This window comes from Centroberyx gerrardi, chromosome 3 (assembly GCF_048128805.1).
Source record: "Centroberyx gerrardi isolate f3 chromosome 3, fCenGer3.hap1.cur.20231027, whole genome shotgun sequence".
Lineage (NCBI taxonomy): Eukaryota > Metazoa > Chordata > Actinopteri > Beryciformes > Berycidae > Centroberyx > Centroberyx gerrardi.
Genome location: NC_135999.1, coordinates 17,465,737 through 17,485,562, shown reverse-complemented (window position 1 = coordinate 17,485,562; position 19,826 = coordinate 17,465,737). Strand labels below are relative to the sequence as shown.

At 41.9% G+C, this 19,826-nt stretch overlaps 2 protein-coding genes across 3 annotated transcripts in view; both read right to left on the bottom strand.

The window, feature by feature from the left end:
• The window catches only part of mad1l1 (mitotic arrest deficient 1 like 1), a 51,958-nt gene extending 33,312 nt beyond the window's left edge, over positions 1 to 18,646 (bottom strand). The window contains exons 1-15 of one of the 2 annotated variants that reach the window (XM_071927715.2): positions 18,566 to 18,646; positions 17,891 to 18,054; positions 17,662 to 17,802; positions 16,595 to 16,774; positions 16,381 to 16,505; positions 16,094 to 16,175; positions 15,881 to 16,011; positions 15,152 to 15,266; positions 14,880 to 14,941; positions 10,626 to 10,712; positions 9,679 to 9,823; positions 5,981 to 6,121; positions 5,165 to 5,221; positions 4,416 to 4,507; positions 4,039 to 4,129 (exon numbers count right to left, since the gene is read on the bottom strand). In XM_071927715.2, coding sequence (XP_071783816.1) covers positions 4,039 to 4,129; positions 4,416 to 4,507; positions 5,165 to 5,221; positions 5,981 to 6,121; positions 9,679 to 9,823; positions 10,626 to 10,712; positions 14,880 to 14,941; positions 15,152 to 15,266; positions 15,881 to 16,011; positions 16,094 to 16,175; positions 16,381 to 16,505; positions 16,595 to 16,774; positions 17,662 to 17,802; positions 17,891 to 18,034 — 1,593 coding nt within the window. In that variant the 5' untranslated portion in view covers positions 18,035 to 18,054; positions 18,566 to 18,646. Of the gene's footprint in view, positions 1 to 4,038; positions 4,130 to 4,415; positions 4,508 to 5,164; positions 5,222 to 5,980; positions 6,122 to 9,678; positions 9,824 to 10,625; positions 10,713 to 14,879; positions 14,942 to 15,151; positions 15,267 to 15,880; positions 16,012 to 16,093; positions 16,176 to 16,380; positions 16,506 to 16,594; positions 16,775 to 17,661; positions 17,803 to 17,890; positions 18,055 to 18,360; positions 18,439 to 18,565 lie in introns of those variants that run through there. The other variant, XM_071927716.2, reaches the window with a different exon arrangement.
• ttyh3b (tweety family member 3b) overlaps positions 1 to 19,826 on the bottom strand; it is a 183,490-nt gene that overhangs the window by 76,415 nt on the left and 87,249 nt on the right. The gene's annotated exons all lie outside the window — the stretch shown is intronic.

The window sequence follows — 19,826 nt, the reverse complement described above, 5'->3', positions numbered from 1 at the left end:
AAATAACAGGGTGGTAACAGAGCAGTGGTTCTCGAGTACCACAGCCCTGCCGGTTTTCTACTCTACCTGGTAGTTGATTACATTCTCCTGGTGTCCCAGGTCTCAGCTGACTATCAAATCCACACATATTGAGAAACAGCCATCATTACCCCCTTGATTACACCAGGTGAATGTAATTAACTAGCTGGTAGGATAGAAAACCAGTAGGGCTGTAGTACTTGAGGACCAGGATTGAGAACCACTGACTCAGAATATGTACTTCACCAGGATGTTTCCTTATCAGAGGGTGGTAAATAGAAAGAATGCTGGCCAAAAAGTTTACTTCTTATGTTACTTTATTAACCTGTTGGAGGGGAGAAAGCTGGTCCTCTTTGTCACAGAAATGATTCTCATTTATGTGATTCTAGTGGTTTTGTTATAAAAAAAAAAAAAAAAGAAAATTATAAAGTTGGGAAATTGCTCTCAACAGTCAACAATCTCAACAGATTGTTGAGATTCTCCTTTAAAATATTTTTTGTCCTGAACACCATTTTATCCAATCCAATAGTGTCTCATAGTGAAATATGAGTATACAATGAAATTAAAGAAAAATATTTCTAAATGTCCAAAATAAAATCAACAGTATACCTACATTTTCAAAGTTTCCATAGATTCCCAATTTACTGCAAATTGCATCCCAAATGTCCCAAAGTTGCCGGAATTTTACAACCCTACCTATATTCAAGGCCTCAAAAAGTCCTTGAATACTGTTAAATACAGCCTTTAGTCTAAAAATTGGCTTTGTTTTTCTAGTGAGAAATCAGCCTAGTCATGCAGACCGGTTCTCTGACAGAACAAAGGGTTTTTATAATTTTCACATTATTTCAGTGGTGAAATTGATCTTGTATTTAATTCTGTTTTTTGAAAAAAGGTCTTTAAAAGTTTTAGATTCACCTTGATGACATTTGAAGGCACCCTTAAATCGGTACAGCTGATGCCACTCATTTGCATATGACATCATCTGGCCCTCACAACAGGGGCACAGCTAAAGACCTATTTTAAGCCAGGAAAAACCCTGATCCACGCTTGAGGCACGCATTAGTCAGGCCAAGATCTCAATAACCTCTTCGCCTAGTACTAGGACTCTCTCTATCTGGTAATTATGTCTAAACTAAATGTTGCTGAAGCTAAATATTGTACGTTTGGGCATGCCCATGTGAGCACATACACATCAGAGAGGCACTGTTGATGCAACTGCTTGCAATGGCGACAATTATCTCTGTCTAGACACTGGCATGACAGCAAGAGAAAAAGAAACAAAGTATGGCGGCTCTGTTAAGTCCACCATTATCACTATTATGTTTTGTTGTGCAAGGGAAAAAACATGAGAAGAGAAGAAAACCACACAAACAAGAAAAGGATAGGAAAGTCATCAGTGAGGTGGGGGTTAATTAGGGACAGCTGATCTTTACTAGTCATCAGCTCCATTCAAAATAGCCATCATGTACTTGTGGAAGGCATAATGATCCAGGTTTTTTTTTCCCCATGTGCTTATGAATATGATTTCTCGCCAGAAGGAGCACAGGGCCCAAGCCATTGAAGGGCTAAATAGCATAGGATAGCGAGAACACACGTGGGGGAAGCAGAACAGTCCTTGATTGGCTCTGAAAGCCTGTATGCAAATGAGGTTGTGTTCTCAATAATATGACTGGATGAGACTGCAGGCTCTTGGAAACAGCCTTGACAGCTTGCGGTGTCAGACGGATGTGGAGCAAAAAAATTACGAAATACCCTAATTAAACCTCCAACACCATAAAACAGCCAATCCACCCCATCACTGTTGTTTTAACCTTTAAAGCAATCATTTTCTAACATTTTCATATAAATACATTTTCGTTTTGCTACTCTCTATCGCCGGTTGATAAAACACAATAGTGACTCAACCAATACCCAGGTCATGAAACATCCAAGGAAAAACAAAATTTAAAAACAACACGGATATCTCAGATTACTACTTTAAGAAATAGAAAAAACTTCAAATAAATGTAAAAATATCAATGTATTGGTCCTTTGAAATGTCAGCAGGAATGAATAGTGTCACTGTTTTTTATCTTCTTTGTTCAATACAGTATATTTGACAAGACAAGCAGTGTGTTGTAGGTGGTTTTGGGAGTCATGCTGGCCTAGTGGTAAAAGAAACCACCCATAGATTGGAGGACCAAGTTTCAAGCTCCCATGTTGGCAAGCGTCCGCACTGCTGAAGTGTCCTTGAGCAAGATGCTGAATCCCTACCAGCTGCAACGTTAGAACAAACATCAGCCCCATTCTATGAACATGAGTTACTAGGGTTTTCTCTTCTCCCGGGACCATGAGTTGGTTTGGGTTTCGTTATCTGTCCCGTCAGCCCTCCCAGCTTCATCCTACACACAACCTACTCCAAGCTGCAGGACCAGGCCAGCGGTACAGAGGCATACAACACCTCTGCATCAGCTGGCATTTGCCCTCCACACACTTCTCTGATGTCCTGACAGTCTTTATTCTTCATTACCTCTCCAATTAAGTGAAATATTTATACCTCTTCCCTCCTAAGGGCGAGGAGGAAAGGAGTTGTCTTAGATGGTAAAACTTAAGACTTTCTTAAAAGGGCGCTGTTCTGAAGCTGACTCTGCACTCCAACTTCCCTGGAGGGAGGCAAGCAAAAGGAGAATTCCCTTACTGGGATCAATAAGCATCACTATTATTTACAATCAAAATGGCTGAATAATATTTTTCAGCAGTGTGCAGAAATTGAGTACTTGGCCTCAAAATAATACAATTCTGCTATTACATGTGCCTTTTTGATTGCATGATACAGGTTAAATCTAGTGCATGTATTTAACACAGACCAGGGTGCTTTTGTGCTGTGAACTTTGCAAAACCGAGCATATGTTAAGCAAACTGAGCATATGTACATATATGCTTTAAATCCCTATGTATGAGAATGTAGTTAGAATTTTTGCAAGAGCACCACCTACTAATAATGTTTTCAGCGGGGCAGATGCTTGCAGGGGCTTGAATCTGTGTCCTGCGATTGAAGGGAAGTTCCCCTATTCTGGTCGTCTCAGTGGTTGACAATCGGACCAGTAAGAATGGTCTCTAAATCACTCTCGCCTACGTTCATCCATTCATGCCTCCTTTCAAATAGTCCTCCATTCAGTGACTCATCTGTTCACGCAGTCCGATGCAGAAGTCTCTTGGTGTGCATTAGACCATGGAGGAGTCAGGAAAGTCTACTCCTAAGAACTGACCTGATCCACTCACGGCGCAACCTTGAAACCTGCACACATGCACACCCGCACACACACACATAAAAAATTGTCAATTGCCTAAAACGTGGTGGTCATGCTTGAAAAGCCACGGATTCCTTACACCCCACTGCTAAATGGAACCAACACGCACACCCACACACATTTCATTAAAATGCCCTGGTAGGCTCAGTTTGGCACAGCGTGAGTCAGGGGAGTTAGAGGGCCTGACTAAGATGAAACACACACACACACACACACACACACACACACAGAGGCAATTTAAAAAGGAGAAGGGATCAGGTATAAGTGAGGGAGTTAGTTAAGCAACTTTGCAAGATGAAAGTAGCCGGATTAGATGGTTGTGTGTGTGCATGCATGTGTGCGTGTGCGTGGTTGTGTGTGTGTGTGTGCTGCCCAACCAAGTAGGATTCATTTCAGACAGTTCCATTCCCAGCTGACACTGAAGGAGGTCTACAATTCTGTCAGCTCCATCTCTCCTCCCCTATCGCTCTGTCCATTCTAATCCCTTCAGCCAATAATGGGGGACTTTAAATCAGCCACAGGTCCTACAACTTTCCATTGGACACTGCTGGAGTCACACCTGGGTCCAATTGTGCTTGAAAAACTGTCAGATATGGGAAGCGTTTGTGTGAATCAATCTGTGGTGTCATACGGGCTACGTTGCTGCCCTTGGGGTTATTAAATTGGTTCCTTTGTGCCAGACAAGTCAATCCATCACACAAAACAGTTGGAGGGATGTCTTGCTACCAACCTGGAGGTTGTGTCTCTCCAGTCTCATCTCCAGAATGTTGTTCTGCTCCTCCAGACGCTGTCGCTCTCCCTCCAAATCCTCAATCTTCTGCCTGAAGAATGCATGCACACGCACTTATTGACTTATTACTGTCCATCACGTAGAATGATGACCATGCCCTTTGTTGACTGAATAGGCCGATCCTAGGGGCATAGCTCTGCTCACAGACGAGGCATGTAATTCCTGGGTGAGGTAAAGCCAGGCTAGCCGTAGGCGTGAATCTTTCATGTCCAAGCCATCAGAGTTGGTAGTGGTTTGTTACAGACTGCGTGTGTGTGTGTGTGTGTGTGTGTGTGTGTGTGTGTTCGGTCTACATAAACAGTGTGCGTGCTCAGTACCTGAGTGTGCTGACCTCTTCTTTGGTCACTAAAGAGTTGCTCTCGGCAACAGAGGCCTGTTGCTTCTTTACAGACTCCAGCTCCAACTCCACCTGGGAAAGATAGAGAGAAGAAAATTGGGTTGGGTGCACCAGCATCAAACCACCTTTGGCCAGGTGCCTGGCAGAAACATTGTGGTTGCAGATAAATCCGGAGAACTCTATTCCAGTGTACTGCTATCTTCTCCAGACAGACAAACAGATATATCCTTTATCCCCCATTAATCCACTGACTCTCATTTTCCATTCCACAATGTCCCACTCTTTGTTTTGCCTATTGGTTGTTTTTAGTCTGTCTATATCTCTGTTAGTTTCCCTCTGATCTCTCACTCCTTCCCTCTCTCTAATTATCCTTCATTTCCATTTGCACACTGTTTTCCTCCTTCTCTGACAGCGTCTGTCTGTCTCTCCACTCATCCCGATTCCCTCTCTTCCCAGGACGGATAAGTAATTACTGCTCTACCAGACAGGTGGATTTCACGCGTCAATTCTCATTGCCGTGGCTATGTTGATGTCTCCTCGGCAACAAGAGGCCATGAAAGGGAGAGAGAGACAGACAGGGAAAGAGAGACAGAAAGACAGAGACGCAGAGTGTGAGAGAAAGAGCGTAAGTAACTGATTAGCAGTAAATGGTCCCAGCCCAGGTATGGCACACAGTACCAAGAACATGTGTGTGTGTGTGTGTGTGTGTGTGTGTGTGTATATACTAACAGTTTGCAGCTGCAGTTTGAGGGCCCCCGTCTCTTCCTGTGCTTTGGTCAGCTGAGCCTGTAAAGTAGTGAGAGGGCAGAAAAAAGGGGAGAAAAAGATTATAGATATAAAATATAAATCATCAAAAATGACTTTCTGTCCTTATCCTAATGATATATTGACAGCAACAGAGCACGTGAGCAGAGCCTGAGTTGAGCGGGGAGTGGAGCAGCCATATATTAATGTGAGCGTGGAGCGCATACATAAAACTTTAAAACATTGCTGCTCCGACTCGCTCCACTGCACTCCAGTGTCGCTCACCCATCAGCGCTCTGCTTCCTCCAGGCAGACATGCCTGGTGCCCATTTATCTCGGGGGCTATTAATTCATGATTCTAGACCTGTGTTACAGTTTATCGTCTCATGCATCAAATAAGCCTTTCCACACAGCATACGCACACAGTGTCCAGACAGTAACAATGGGTTTTGCTAAAAATTAAATAAAATGTAGGGGTAAAATAATTATTTTCAATGACTTGTGAGTGATGATAAAATTTAAAAAGATAGGGTTCTTTTGGGAGAGGACGGAGCGAATTCGGAACGTAGTCGTTTGTCCATTGGGAGATGAACAAGAGGAGAACGTAGTGAGGGTAAGAAGGAGCAGCTGAGCGGTGTGCAATCACAATGTGTAGGCGCTGAGCAAAATGTCAAGTCACTCAACTATACTCACACTCTGGACGGCAACATAGGAGTCAAAATCAGTGCTGTATGTGAATATATAATTTGTCTGAAGTGTGTGTGTGTGTGTGTGTGTGTGTGTCTGTGTTTGCATGCCCACCTCCATCTCTGCATGGTGGCTCTGTGTCTTCTGCAATATGTCCTCTGCCTCTCGGAGCCGTTTGCTGAGTTGGGGAGAATACTCAGTAGGTGCCAGCTCACTGTCGTATGACTCTAGGATGGCACGCATTCCATCACGCTCCTAGAACACACACACACACACACACGCACACACACACACACACACACACACACACACACACACACATTAGCATAACCCTTCAAAGAGGAAATCCTGGAGCATTTTTGACACATTTCCATGTAGCCAGGGAGAAAGTCATGTAATTTGAGAGTCTTGTGTTATCAAATGTGTAAGGTTGAGTAAGGTGTTTTTGTGCATGTGTGTGTGAATAAATTGAGCATATCAAAGCCCTTTAATGTTTTTATAATGTGTCTGTGTCTGCTTTTATATGATGTTTGGTGTGTTAATTAGACAGGCAAATGCCTTTGTAAATGAAGACTAAAGTATGAGGCGGCCACGTCTTTCTCATCCGGGCTGTGACAAGATAAGCTTAGGGTTATGGTCGTGCTCATTTGCATTTCTCCTCTTGTAATAATCAAATCAAAGACAAATGTCTTCGTAGACAAAAGATAAAGAATAAATCAAATTAAATCAAAGAGTCATGACAGACAAATGTCTCTGCAAATGAAGCATAAAGTATTAAGCTGCCTCATCTCTCTTATCTGAGATGTGATGATTTAAGCTTGGGTTGGTACTCAAGTGAATTTTTTCTCATCTATAATAATGTAATGGAAGACATGTCCTCAACACTGTACTCTCTGTCCAGTAAATCAACACACCAAACAGTTGTTTCACTTAGAGCAGCAGAGGATAACAATCTCCTCACTTCAACCTCTTCACAAGTGTCACTCGGTTTGACAGGGCTTCTCCAAACAGTTCTCTGTTTCTCTCTCGTTCTGTGTGTGTGTGTGAGTGTGTGTGTGTGTGTGTGTGTGTGTGTGTGTATTCCTCTTTCTAATACACAAAAACACACACATAGTTTGGTATAGTTCCAAAAATCTACTGAAAGAGAAGTCAACCATCCACAGCACCAATTAGAAATTAAAGTGTCAAAAGAAAGTGTGCAGGTGGGTGATAGGGCAAAGGGTAAGAAAGCAAATGGAGACAGAGAAAGAGTGAGAGACACACACTCACACACAAATATTACACACACCACAGACAAACAGCATAACTGGGTCCTGTAAATGCCTCTAAGGTTTGTTTTAGTTTTTTTAGCCCGGGTCCATTTCAGCCATTTAACTTTGAATAACTAGGCAGCATTTTTTGTCTGCATGGGAACACTTCACATAGCTAAACTAATAAACTCAGACTCTAAAACAGTTTACCTTTGAGGAATTCTCTTCATTTGTGCCTTGTGAACACAAAGCTATGTTCTCCCTTTTCATGCCTAACTGACTCAAGGTGGCTCAGTTTGGGCCATATTTTTAGAGAAAGGATAGGCAAAGCACATTGCAGTCAGACAAACTCTGCACCAACTGGACACATAAACTAAACCAAGCATTGTTTGGTTGTTTAGATGTGCATAGACATTGCTGTAATCCATTATAGGCAACACTTTAGGTTGTAAGAAACTTGAAGGAAGGCATTTTGATTTTATGGCTTATGACATTATAAATCATGGCTCAATGATAAAAATGAATTCCAGGTAAAACCATGAACAATCCATACCAAACTAGAAAATGTCATCAAGTAGAAAATTTCAGTTTATAACAAAAATAGTGGCAGGCAACATGATGCGTGAGATCAATCTAATCTGTTTTATCCATCCTATCCAAAAACTGGCAACAGCCTGTTTGTTAATGCAAAGACTTCATTCTGCTGGTCTTCTCTGCATTATAATGCAAAGCATGTAGTATTTTTTGGCAATGAGGCTTTTAATGACCATGTTAAGAATATTTAAGAAACAGCCAGGTTGGTTAGGGTCAAGCTTGAATTTTAAGGGACGCTGAGACTTCTGCACTCTACTATTCATTTGGGGAAGCTTATGAAATTTAAGTTCAAGTCAGGTTACTTTAGCAATAAATATCGTCTGTTTAAATAATTGCATGAAATACATGTTGCATGCTCAATAGTGCCTTCTTTCAAGAATGGCTGAGAAGCACCTTGTAATTCCTAAATTTAAAATTCTATGAATAATGGGCTGCAATTGCCCTGTCAAATTAGCTCATAGGCTAGTATTTGAAAACAAACCATGATTACCCTAATCAGATTCTGCCTGTGATTAGCCTGATCAAAAACAACATAATCCATTTAAAGATGACTGAGTTGGGTTCATTTAAAAACACTATATGTGAAATCATCCTTAATTCAACTTTATTTGTTTTGGCACCAGAGCAGAGCCATTTGTCACACAACATTAGACAATTGCCTAATACACAGTGTGAGAACCTTGGAGAGAAGAAAATAGGAAGACGAACAGGAAGACAGACTAAACACAAATAAATATAAACAGCACAAATACCTTCAGAGGTCAGTGAGCGTGTATGTGTGTGTGTGTTGCCCATACTAAAACAGCAGGCCCTTTGGCTATTTACTGTCTATTAAAGTGCAATGAAATTCACTCACTTAATCTAAATCAAAAATCTGTAAGCTCTTCTCTGATAACAACCCTCATTTTAAACACACAAACAGGGAGAGCGAGGGGGAGAGAGAGAGATAAAACTATCATTAGTGTTTTCATCATTTTATTCTCCTTTTTTTTTTTAAAATTGCTTTTATGTCAACTCCATTATCTAGCGCATGAAGATAATGTGATTGTGCCTCTATTGGGTCAGCGAGTTACTCACACAGAAGCATGCGACACACAAAAAACAGCTGAGGGGGTCAACAGTAGCCTAAAGATTAGAGAAGTGGCCTTATAGCCAAGAGGTCAGGGATTCAAATCCCTGGGCAGGCTGGGAAAATCTGGGTGGGGAAAGTGAATGAAATTGCTCTTCACTTCCTTAACAACTACTGTTGAGGTGGAGCTGAGCAAGGCACTTCATCTCCAGTGATGCCACTAAGTGTCCAACAGTAGAAGACTGTGAATATAACTGTGTGAATATGAAGCAAAGCAGAGCTGAGCAGAAAGAAAACACATATGCTCAGCAAACCATCCCTGGATAAATAAAGGTTAAATTTTTTTTTGAAAAAGCCAAGTGTTCAGCAACAATTGGAATGGAGTTTTATTAAAATACTACACTGGGGTTGAATAATAAACATTATTCACTCCTCTGAATACTGCATAAAGTACAAATGCATGATTGCACTCTCTGCCAAAATAATCTTGGGCCAAGTAATATTTCCAAGCCTTTATAGTGTGCCTTTAGCCCTCCTTAGATATACGGTTGTGTGTGTGTGCGTGTGTGTGTCTGTGATTTGTGTACTAAGAGAGTGAGCATGTTGACCTAGGGAATTACACACAGAGAGAAAAATCAATATCACAGAGAGGCCTAGTCAGGAGCTGCAGAGCAGGGGGAAGCAGGAGAGACAGATAGAGCTAGCCCTTGATGCCATGTGACACTCCTGGGCCAATCGGAGGGAGAGAGGGAAAGATTAAGAATTCTTAGTTGGCCTTAAGATTAAAGTGCCTGCTGTGTCTCCTGTGATTTCAATGTAAAATTCTGGCATCTGGTCATGGTGTAGGGATATAAATACCATCAAACTTGTGTGTGTGTGTGTGTGTGTTGGGCGGGTACCTTGGTTAGCAACAGCACTCTTTTCTGCAGTCGACGGACAAGAGCCTCCTGCGTCTCTCTCTTCTTCTGCTCCTCCAGAGCCTTGCTGCGCTGCTGGGACAGCTCTCCATGGAGCTCAGACTGAGAACGCTCCACACTCCTCACACTGACAAATGAGGATAAATGAACAGGTGGAAAGAAAGTGAGTGCGTGTGTGTGAGGGTGTGTGTCTAGGTTAATAACAAGGGGAAGAGAGGGCAGGAAAAGAGGGAGACAGGTTGATAAGTGAGTGGTGAAGGTTTAGACAATCAGAGGGACTAATTTCATAGTCAATTTAGCATAAAAATACTTAGTAACAGACAACTTGGCTGACACTGTCTGAATTATTTGCAGCAAACATTGGAGCCAGGCCTGATCAATAGGACAATAATTATACTGGAGGACGATAATTACAGCAGAGGTGTATTACCAGTCTCCCTAACCACGCTGCCTTCTCCACCCCTTCGCCATCTCGTCCCACACCCATCCCTCTTCCATTCTGCCATTTCTAATATTTCATAATGAGCCCAATACGCTCATCAGAATAGAGAAGCTCGTTAGCTAATGAACACTTTCTTAGCTAGGCTGAGCTGCAGCATGGATGTAGTAGAGCACGCGCACAGCCCTCCCGCCAGACATCACCTCTGCCTAAACAGGACAAGTCTAATTAGTGGATTCTCCCTCTCGCTCACTCACAATCTCTCACACATGCACACACACTCACACACCAGTGGTTACTGTCAAGAGTGCTATCAGAATCAGGACCAGTTTAATTAACTTTGTGACAATTAAGGAGTTCTCAGAGATACGCTCTGTTAGATACATGGGGGGGAGAGACATACAGAAAGACAGAGAATGAGAGAAAAGGGCTTGAGGCAGAGAAGGACTTTGCGTGTGTGTGTGTGTGTGTGTGTGTGTGTGTGTGTTACCGGCTGGTGAGTGTGTAGTTCTGCTCTTTCAGAGCAATTTCTCTCTGCTGGATCTGAATCACCTCCCTGGACAGATCTTCTGGTTTCCTACAGACAGACACAGCACAGAACAGTTAGCATACACACGCACACACACACCCACACACTCACAATGAAAAATCAATATGACTGAGAGAGCAGAAAGGACAGAGAATAGATGAAAACCACGGCGTTTCCATATTCTTTTGTTAGCCAGCCAGTGGGGAGCTGCGGAATAAAATGACATGAGCAGCAGAGGGAGAGATGAGGAGGATAGTGGGCTAAATACTGGTCACAGTTCCACAAAACAAACTCACTCCATGGGAGAGATTGACAGATTACAAAAAAACACACACAAACACACACAATGGGAAGGCAACAATGCAGAAGGTCACATACTCAGAGACAGACAGACAGACAGACAGACAGACAGACAGACAGACAGACAGACAGACAGACAGACAGACAGACAGACACAACACCAGGAGAGGCAGGGATTGGCACATGACCTCCAAATTCTAAATCCTATAAGTAACTATGGATCTGTCCAAAAATTCATTTCCGGTTGAGAAATGGTCATTATCTCTTGGGAACTGGGCACAAGTTAGGGCAGCTCAAGATTTGGGAAGGCAAGCAGACATAGCCCAGTGACTATAATTCTGCCAGAGATAGTTAGTGCCAGCCTAAGATGTGACCTGTGGTCCAACATTCAGCAGTCCATTTACTTTGCAGAGCTCACTGTGCCATACGAAGCTTATGACAGGAAAAGGCTAAGATAAACTGAGCTAGCAGCTGAGGCTGAACAGCAAGCCAGAGTACACCGTGTGGAAGTTGGGTGTCATGGATTTATAGCCACATCCACTTAGCCAGTTGGAGGCTTAGGTTTGGAAATCCATCTAGATATGAGTTTAGGTTGGACATTATTGCACTGCACTGTCAGTGTAGCGTCGTGTGTGTAGTGCGAGTGTAGGTTTGATCATTGCCGAGAGTGGGTATAAAGGGAAGTGGTTCTGGGACAGAATTTACTCTAGAGCTTCATAAAAGCATTGTGGGTCTAATTTAACAAAACATTTGTGACGGGATGTGCCCACTTGATAATCCCAACAACATACCCACTTTTATCACCCTTCTTTCTCCTGCCATCCAAACCATGTTTCCATGTTTAGTAAAAAAAAAAAACGGCAATTGATTTGCAGAAAAAAATTGGCAATGACTAGTAACAGACAGACAAAACAGTAACAATATAATAACAACAAAATGACCAGCTCACAGTAGAATGTGGTGTGCAACAATAGCAGGATTTCTCTAGTTATGTCCGTTAATCAAGGTGATGGCTAAGGGACAAAATGAGTGTTTGCATCTGTTGGTTTTCAATGTGCGTGCTCACCCTAAGTTAATAGTACAAGGGATATTTACATCAGATCCTGTGTACTGTTAAATTAACTAATATTTTTTCACCATGAATTACCCAGAGAGACAATTCTAGGACTTATTTTAGTTGCCATCTTATATGTAGCTATGCGCAGGACTGCACCAGCTTGAATTCACAGACCTTTACTGTGGCTGCTGCCACTGTGGTTCCTCTGTGAGAAGGAAAACAAGATGTCATATGAGGAGGTAAACATATTTTAGATGTACTGCACCTAAACCCCATACAAAGACATTTGTTGTAGAGCTTAGGACAAAAAAAAAAAAAAAAAAAAAAAATCACACTGGGAGTAACATGGGCGAGGGTTAAGAGACAGAAGGAAAAAGAAAGGAACAGTAAGAACCCATTAGTTTAGGGAAAGGAAAAAAGGAAGCATTAACACACACACACACACACACACACACACCTCAAAATGTATTTCTAACCCATGTGAACTAGCTAGTATTATCCCAATTAGTTCTATCTTTGAGTTAAAAACCATTCCTCCAGCGAGGAAAAACTTCAGACACACATGCACAAAACAGTCTCAACTCTCCCTTTAGCTGGTGAAAACGGAAAAGAAATCCATTTCCAGAAAACCTCCCCGTATATTTTCATTTCTACTTTATCGCCTCTCCCTTCAACAATGTTTCACCACATCGCTGCCTAATTTAAAGGAAATATTTTCATTCCATTTCTGTCAATTTCATTTTCAATTGTCAACCACATGGGTACACACATAAGCAGGCACAATGTTATCAGACAGTGAAACAGAAGGATGGGAAATAAACACCAGCCACTGGCCAACTGCTGGCAATTCAAGCTGCGGATTCTAGGCTTGTCTACTCTACCAGACATTTTGATTGGTGTTTGGGGGGGTTCACTTCGGCCCAAAAGTTATTTTTGTCCGGCAAAATAGCAAAAATGTCTGGTAAGAAAACAACCCCCATGTTGCATGACATAGACTCTTCAAGTACTGTTCCAATCTGTGCACTGCTCATTAACAACTGCCCCGCCACAAATCACCTACTCTTCTGTCACCACTAGTCACCACTTCTCCACATTTCCTCACTTTCTCTGTCGGAAGGACATGTAACAATGTGTCATAACAAAATATATTGTGACACGCAGAGTCACAATATGTATCCTGGAGCAAAACAGCGTATACAGTATGGTATCAATTATGTGTAGTTATGAGACATGTGACATCCGTTACAACCATATTCTAATAAAACTTACTGGGCAGCAAAATGTTGCCCTTATGAAATGTTTCATATTAAGGACAAAACAAGTCGCAGCCTAAACATGTTCTGTAACAGGGAGTTTGTTTTCATGTCAACATAACTCCTGATATTGCGACATTATCATGTACTGCACTACTGACAGTTGCTAATCATTCTTAATTTCCCAAGAAACCGCATGATGATGGAAATCCAGCTTCCGTCATCGCTGAACTGCGTCAGAAAAACTTTGACAATTAGACCCCCGAAAAGAATCAGTGTTGTTCAAATGAAATTATGTCTGCATAATAGCCTACAAGGTAATCACAATATCCCACTAATACACAACTCCGAGTCAACACTCATTTTCACTGGTACACGCAGCATTGTTGTAGTGAGTGCAATCAAGGTGAGTGGATTGCTGAATTAAATGTTTTTGCTTTCCTTTTGCCTTTACACCAGAACAGTGTTTCGGAAAAAAAGCCTCTTTCCCCACCCTACAATTAAGCTGTACATTTTGTAAACATAGCTTGCAGGAGTTTGTGAATCAATTACATTTTCATGAACTTTGTTGATTTGCAAGCTGCATTAACCATTAGTTTTGATCAATATGGAACCCCACACACACATTTACGCCTGACCTTTTTGCAGCCGTATGTGTGAGACTGTTCTTTTTGTTTTATCAACAACAGTCAGGCAGCCAATGACACGCCATTTGAGTACGATAATTTTGAGGAGTGTTTCAAATTTTCGACTCAACTGAACCCCCCCTCCCCCCTCATAACAGCTTGGTTTGACTTCAATTTTCAGAAAAATGTGACACAGCCCTACCACATTGAGCAAAGTCTGTCATTACATTCATATAATCCTTCCCACCCTTTAAATAAATGTTAACCTAAAGAATGCTGTCACAGTCTCATCTCATATCACATTAACTAAGACTAAAATCAAACCTTACATTATGAAAGATGTTTCATTTTTTAAATGGCACTACCTTTTCTTCTCGTCTTGTAGGAGGCTATAACAAACACACACACGCACTCGAAGGCATTCGTGGTATAAGACAAAAAGGATGTGCTGTGTGGATGTGTTCCATTTAACATTCTGTTTACATCACAGGCTGAGTTAATCATAGAGAATATGGTGTGTGTGCGTGTGCACGTGCGTGTGTGTGTGTATGTGATGGACAAGGAGGCTGCGGTGTTTATAATCTGTCGGATCTGCTCCACCGCTCAAGGAAACATGCAATCATTCTCTCATTACCAGCTTTGAACGGATGCACAGAGACAAAAAGACACATTCACCACAGACACAATCAGACATACATGCTGTTGAGCTAAAGACACACACACATAAAAACAAACAAACACACACACACCTATACACACTGGTGGAATCAAACCCCAGTCAAGACTAAGGAAGAGGCACATTTATTAAGAGTGACCACAGCTCCCCCTGGTGGTGTTTTTCCTGGTGAATTACACAATAAACCAGATTAGGATAAAACTTTGGATGGACACGCACACACTCGCGCACTCTCACACTCTAACTCTATCTCACACTCTCTCTCTCTCTCTCTCTCACACACACACACACAGAGTGTCTAACCTTATGTTGAGTCCAGTAGACTGTCCCAGGTTCTCCCAGGCCAGGAGCTTCTCACACATCCTCTATATTTTCAAGAAACAATAACATGTCTGCCCATGGAAGTACATGATGTTGATATTGCCACTATTACAGCTGAAGAATGCAGAGAAATAGCAACATCCAAGTACATGTAACAAGTATTGTCTCCATGTCATGTTCATAGTAATAGAATGTTTAGGAATATGCTACAGAATCAAATACACAAAACAATCTCACACCAACACACAGCGTACCTCTTTCTCCAGTTCCAAATTGACCAGCTCTTCCTTGGTTTTCTCCATCCTTTCTAGTTTCCTCCTCAGCCCTTCTACCTCTTCCTTCAGCAGGCTGCTATTCTCTCTGCTCTCCCTGGGCAGAGTAATGAGGCACAGGGAGGAAGGGGAGTGGACAAGACAAAGGACAAAATTAACTTTAAAGCTTGGGACAAGTGTATGATATTGGAAGGATGTTGTTTTGATCAATGGCTACATTTACACTTCTGACATGATTTTTGAAATCTGATTTTGGATTTAGTGAGATCACATTGCTGTATGTCTGCACTTGGTCTGCATGGCTGTTACATGCCTCACATGGCATTACTTTCCCCCCACTCTCCCTCTTCATGTCTTTACACAGCTTGTATGCACACTGCGGCTTGATGGCATCAGACTATGTAGAATGCTGATCACAGTGCCAGCCTGACCACTTCCATATCCGGTTTTGAGGATCCAATAGCAATGTGAGCAAAATTACCCTTCACCTAATGTGTCCTAGTGTGATCAGATGATGTAAGTTGCATTGAAACAACATGCGTCAACATAGCGAATGGTTCATCTCAAAATCTATGAGCATTATGGAGTTGGACTGGGCTGCAGATGAACAAAGAACAAAGAACAAATGCATGTCTATGTGAAAGGCACTAACCACAGTGTGTAAACTAGCACTTCTTAGCAAGGCATTAAAAACTTAAAAACGCGTTTCACCTGAGGTAGGCGTTATCATCCCGGAGGCGCCTCAGCTCCTTGTCCATATCTGGAAACCTGGCTACCTCTGACTTGATAGTCTTCACCATGGCGATGTCTTGCTCCTGCAGGGCGAGATGCCTCTCTAACTCCTGGTGAGATGGGGAGAGAGAATCAGCCTAGAGGAATACTGACAGTACATGTGTATGTGTGTATGTATGTTGTGTATCATACCTTGATCTTGATGACGTGTTGAGAGCAGGATGACTGGGCAGACTGGAGACTTTGGCACAGCTGAGACACTTCCTGGTACTTCCTGATAATTAGACCAATGAAGTAGAAGGACACCAATAAGTACACAGCATTGCAAATACTAACCAAGTGTGTGGTCACTGGTCAGTATTTATTTCTTGCAGTGTATATTCAGCTCACTGTCCAATAGCATGAAGCGGAGCTAGATAAACCATGTCAGTGTATCTGTGTGTGTGTGTGTGTGTGTGTGTATGTGCATGTGTGTGTACCTGCGCTGTAAGTCCAGCTGTTCCTGCAGCGCCTGGTTTTCCAGGGTCTGAGTGGAAATGGTGGAGTCCTGGTTCTGAATCTTCTGCTTCAGCTCTCTGATCTCATCCTTCAAGGCACTGATGGTCTGCAGGACAGATTACAGAAAAGAGATAATGTAAGATAGGAAAGAGGAGCAGAGTAACAAAGAAAGCATGTGTGTGTGTGTGTGTGTACCTGGTTAGCGGTGTTTAGTCTTGTGTCTTGCTCCTCCAGTTTCTTGTTCAAGCCCTCCAGGTTCTTTCGGAGAGTTCGCTTTGCCTCCACCTGCTCTGATTGGCTCTTAGCTGCCTCTGCCTCTCTCTCTTCCAGCCGCTTTATTCGCCCCAAGAGTTCCTGGTTCCGGCCCACTTCATGCTGGAACACAAAACATTGAGATACAGTCTTTAACCAACGTCTTCTTCATGTCCAGGCAACGGCAGCAGATCTGGTGAGCGCCTCTCCTAGTTGCCTATCGCTACATACTAACTTAAGTGATAAGCGGTAGCAATAATAGTAATATTGTTACCAGTTGTAACATTAGTAACAATTGTGTTTCCAGGTGTGTCAACTGCAAAGCCCCAGCAAGAAGGAAACGTAGAGATGAATGAGGACAAAAACGTCAACATCAATATTCCCAAAGAAGTCCCATTGACCTTGTCTCACTTCACCATCAATGGAAATGTTCAGTTTAATGTGAATTATAACGCTAAGTAGGCTAATCTTAAGAAGGCTATAGAGTTTACGTTGCTATGGACGCAGTTCCAACCGTAGAATCTGACTACTTTTTGTAGCGGAAGCAATAAAATCATTTTTAAATCAATATTTTGTGTCAAATTATTGATTTCTTTAGTAAGTAGCCGTGTAATAAGCGGGATAATGTAGTACAGCTTATTGATGGTGATTCATGCATCACCCTCTCGGGGTTTATTTTGCAGTAATGACCCGCTCGCTGTACTTAGTTACTCATGTTATCCCTTACTTATGGTCTTTCAACAGAATCATATCATGATGAAATAATAACATTGTGATATACAATTCTGTTGTCGAAATTTTCTCATACTTTATATTACTATGTAGTTCAATGCAATGAGCACTGATGATGTAACATGATTTTATGTGTATCTTATTTATCAATATCTAAATTACTTCTTATGATTATCGTGATATTAATTTTGTCCATATCGCCCAGTCCCAATCTATAGCTCATGTATACCATTATATTTATAAGAAGACATGAATGTAAGAGGATGTATGACCTGTACCTCAAAGTCTCGTGCGCTGTCAGAGGCAGCCTTCTCTAGTTCAAAACGAGCTCGCTTGTGGCTCAGCTCCATCTGTTTCTTCTCCTGGTCCAACTGAAGGTACTGGTTCTTAGAGTGAACCCTGTCTGCTGCTTCCAACAACTAAAAGATAAGACATTGTCAGAGTGAGGGTGTTTGTTTACAGTGCCTTGACACATCTCATTATTGAGGGCCTTTAGTGTCTGTATACCTCCATGCTGCGTTTGAACTGTATCTGCAGGTTTCCACTCCCAGCTGGGTGTTCAGTTAGGCGCTGTGGAGGATCAGGACGGGAGATGAAGGAATTGAAGGACTTGAGGGTTGCAAACACCGTGGTGTCATCTTCTAAATCCATTGTCACAGTCACTGGCGGTGCTATGTACAAACGGAGGGAGAGTTTAGATTAACAAGTGTCAGTACACTGCAGTGACACTAAACAGAAACTTAGCTAACGTTAGCTACCTGGTTCACTGGCCAGGTTAGCCATAGAATAAGGCTGAAATTAACTAACGCTCAGTAACTGCAAACATGGTCAACTCCAGGGTAACGACAAATGCCAAGAGGCTAACGTTATCAACCATTAGCTTGCTTGCTGACCCCAAGCAGCAATAGATGTATTTAAGCTAACTTGGCTAATAAACAAAGCTAATATTTAGCAACATAGCCTGTAATGTTAGTTACCATAATTCTAGTGCCTTTTCGTGCCATTCTCTGTTAACCTAGGCGAGATGATTATCTCAAACTGCATGTCGACATTTGTTAGTTTTATGTTTTCTTGCTCATGTGTGAATCTAAGTAGCTATTCAAAGGGTTGTAGCTAATAATTTAGAGCTAGCTATCGTTTACGTTATGACAGCCTTGTTTGTAAGCTTAACCACGTCCTCACCTCGCACACTTGTCTGCTGAGAGTAAGTTAGTTGTAGATAAGTTATCTTTAACCTGCTAGCCGGTTAGCTGAACAGTCAGAAAGCCCTCCAGTTTACTTCGAACGGGATGTGTCTAATATCGCGAGACTTTAGCTAATGAGTATTCGAGAGCGTTAATAAGGGAAGGTTTGCGCAGAGGGGCATACGGACCGCATCTACATGTAAAGCAAACTTTCATCAATTGATTTGCAGAAATCTTCGTTGTCCTGTAAGCCGATGAACCACTTTAATTAATTTTGGTCCTAGACCTTTATAATCAGTCTCACATAGGCTATAACACCATTTTAGACCCGAGTCTTTATTTATTCATTTAAAGACATTCAAACATTATTTAGCGTCCAGATCAAAATATTGTAGAATCATTACAGAGCATTACAAAATTAAGAGTAATCCAGGGCTGCAACATGGAACTATTGCACTACTATGAAGAACCACTTGTGAATAAAACACAGAACAACTGAAGAACTACCACCATGAAGTGCTACAGAGCCACACAAATCATCACCAATACACGCCAGAACACTGTGTATGAAATAATGAATGATAAAGTGTAGTGCACCACAAAGTGTAGTTACATAGTTTTTCCCACAGAGAGCAGCACTGCTACATGAAGTCTACATTTTACACAAGCTGATGAGAGCAAGACTTCTGAGTTGAGGGCGCTGGGTGGAGACACAAGCTCCCGTCTGCTCAGACTTACTATGAAAAAGTCTCCTTGGCAGATTATTATTTCATAAACATTCATCACTGAGGGGGGGCAGGTCTACGGGTCAACTCCAGCTGTGATTTGCTCTTCTGTCAAATCAACCATCTTGCCACAACATGCTATTCTTAAATATGTATCAAGCAGTTGGGGACTTTTATAATTAATCATTGTTTACATATCATGGATCCTGATACTTTTGGTTACGCACTTCTGAACTACAAAGAGCACAACCAGTGTTCCCAGGCCTTGTAATTCCTACTGACTCTCTTTCTCATGCCTCCATTTTACACACCAAAATAAACATAGAGAACACATAAGTGTAGACATCCAATGAGAGAGAGTGTGTATCTTTTCATTCTTTTTCTATTGTCATTGCTTTGCTTTTGGTGTCAAGTACATTTTGGAAGTGTATACACCATGTTCTTGATGTCCCAACACAACTAGGTGGTAGTGACATGGGAGAAGGGTACAGGGCATCGAGGGAGGGAGGAACATTTTTACATTTTAGGCATTTA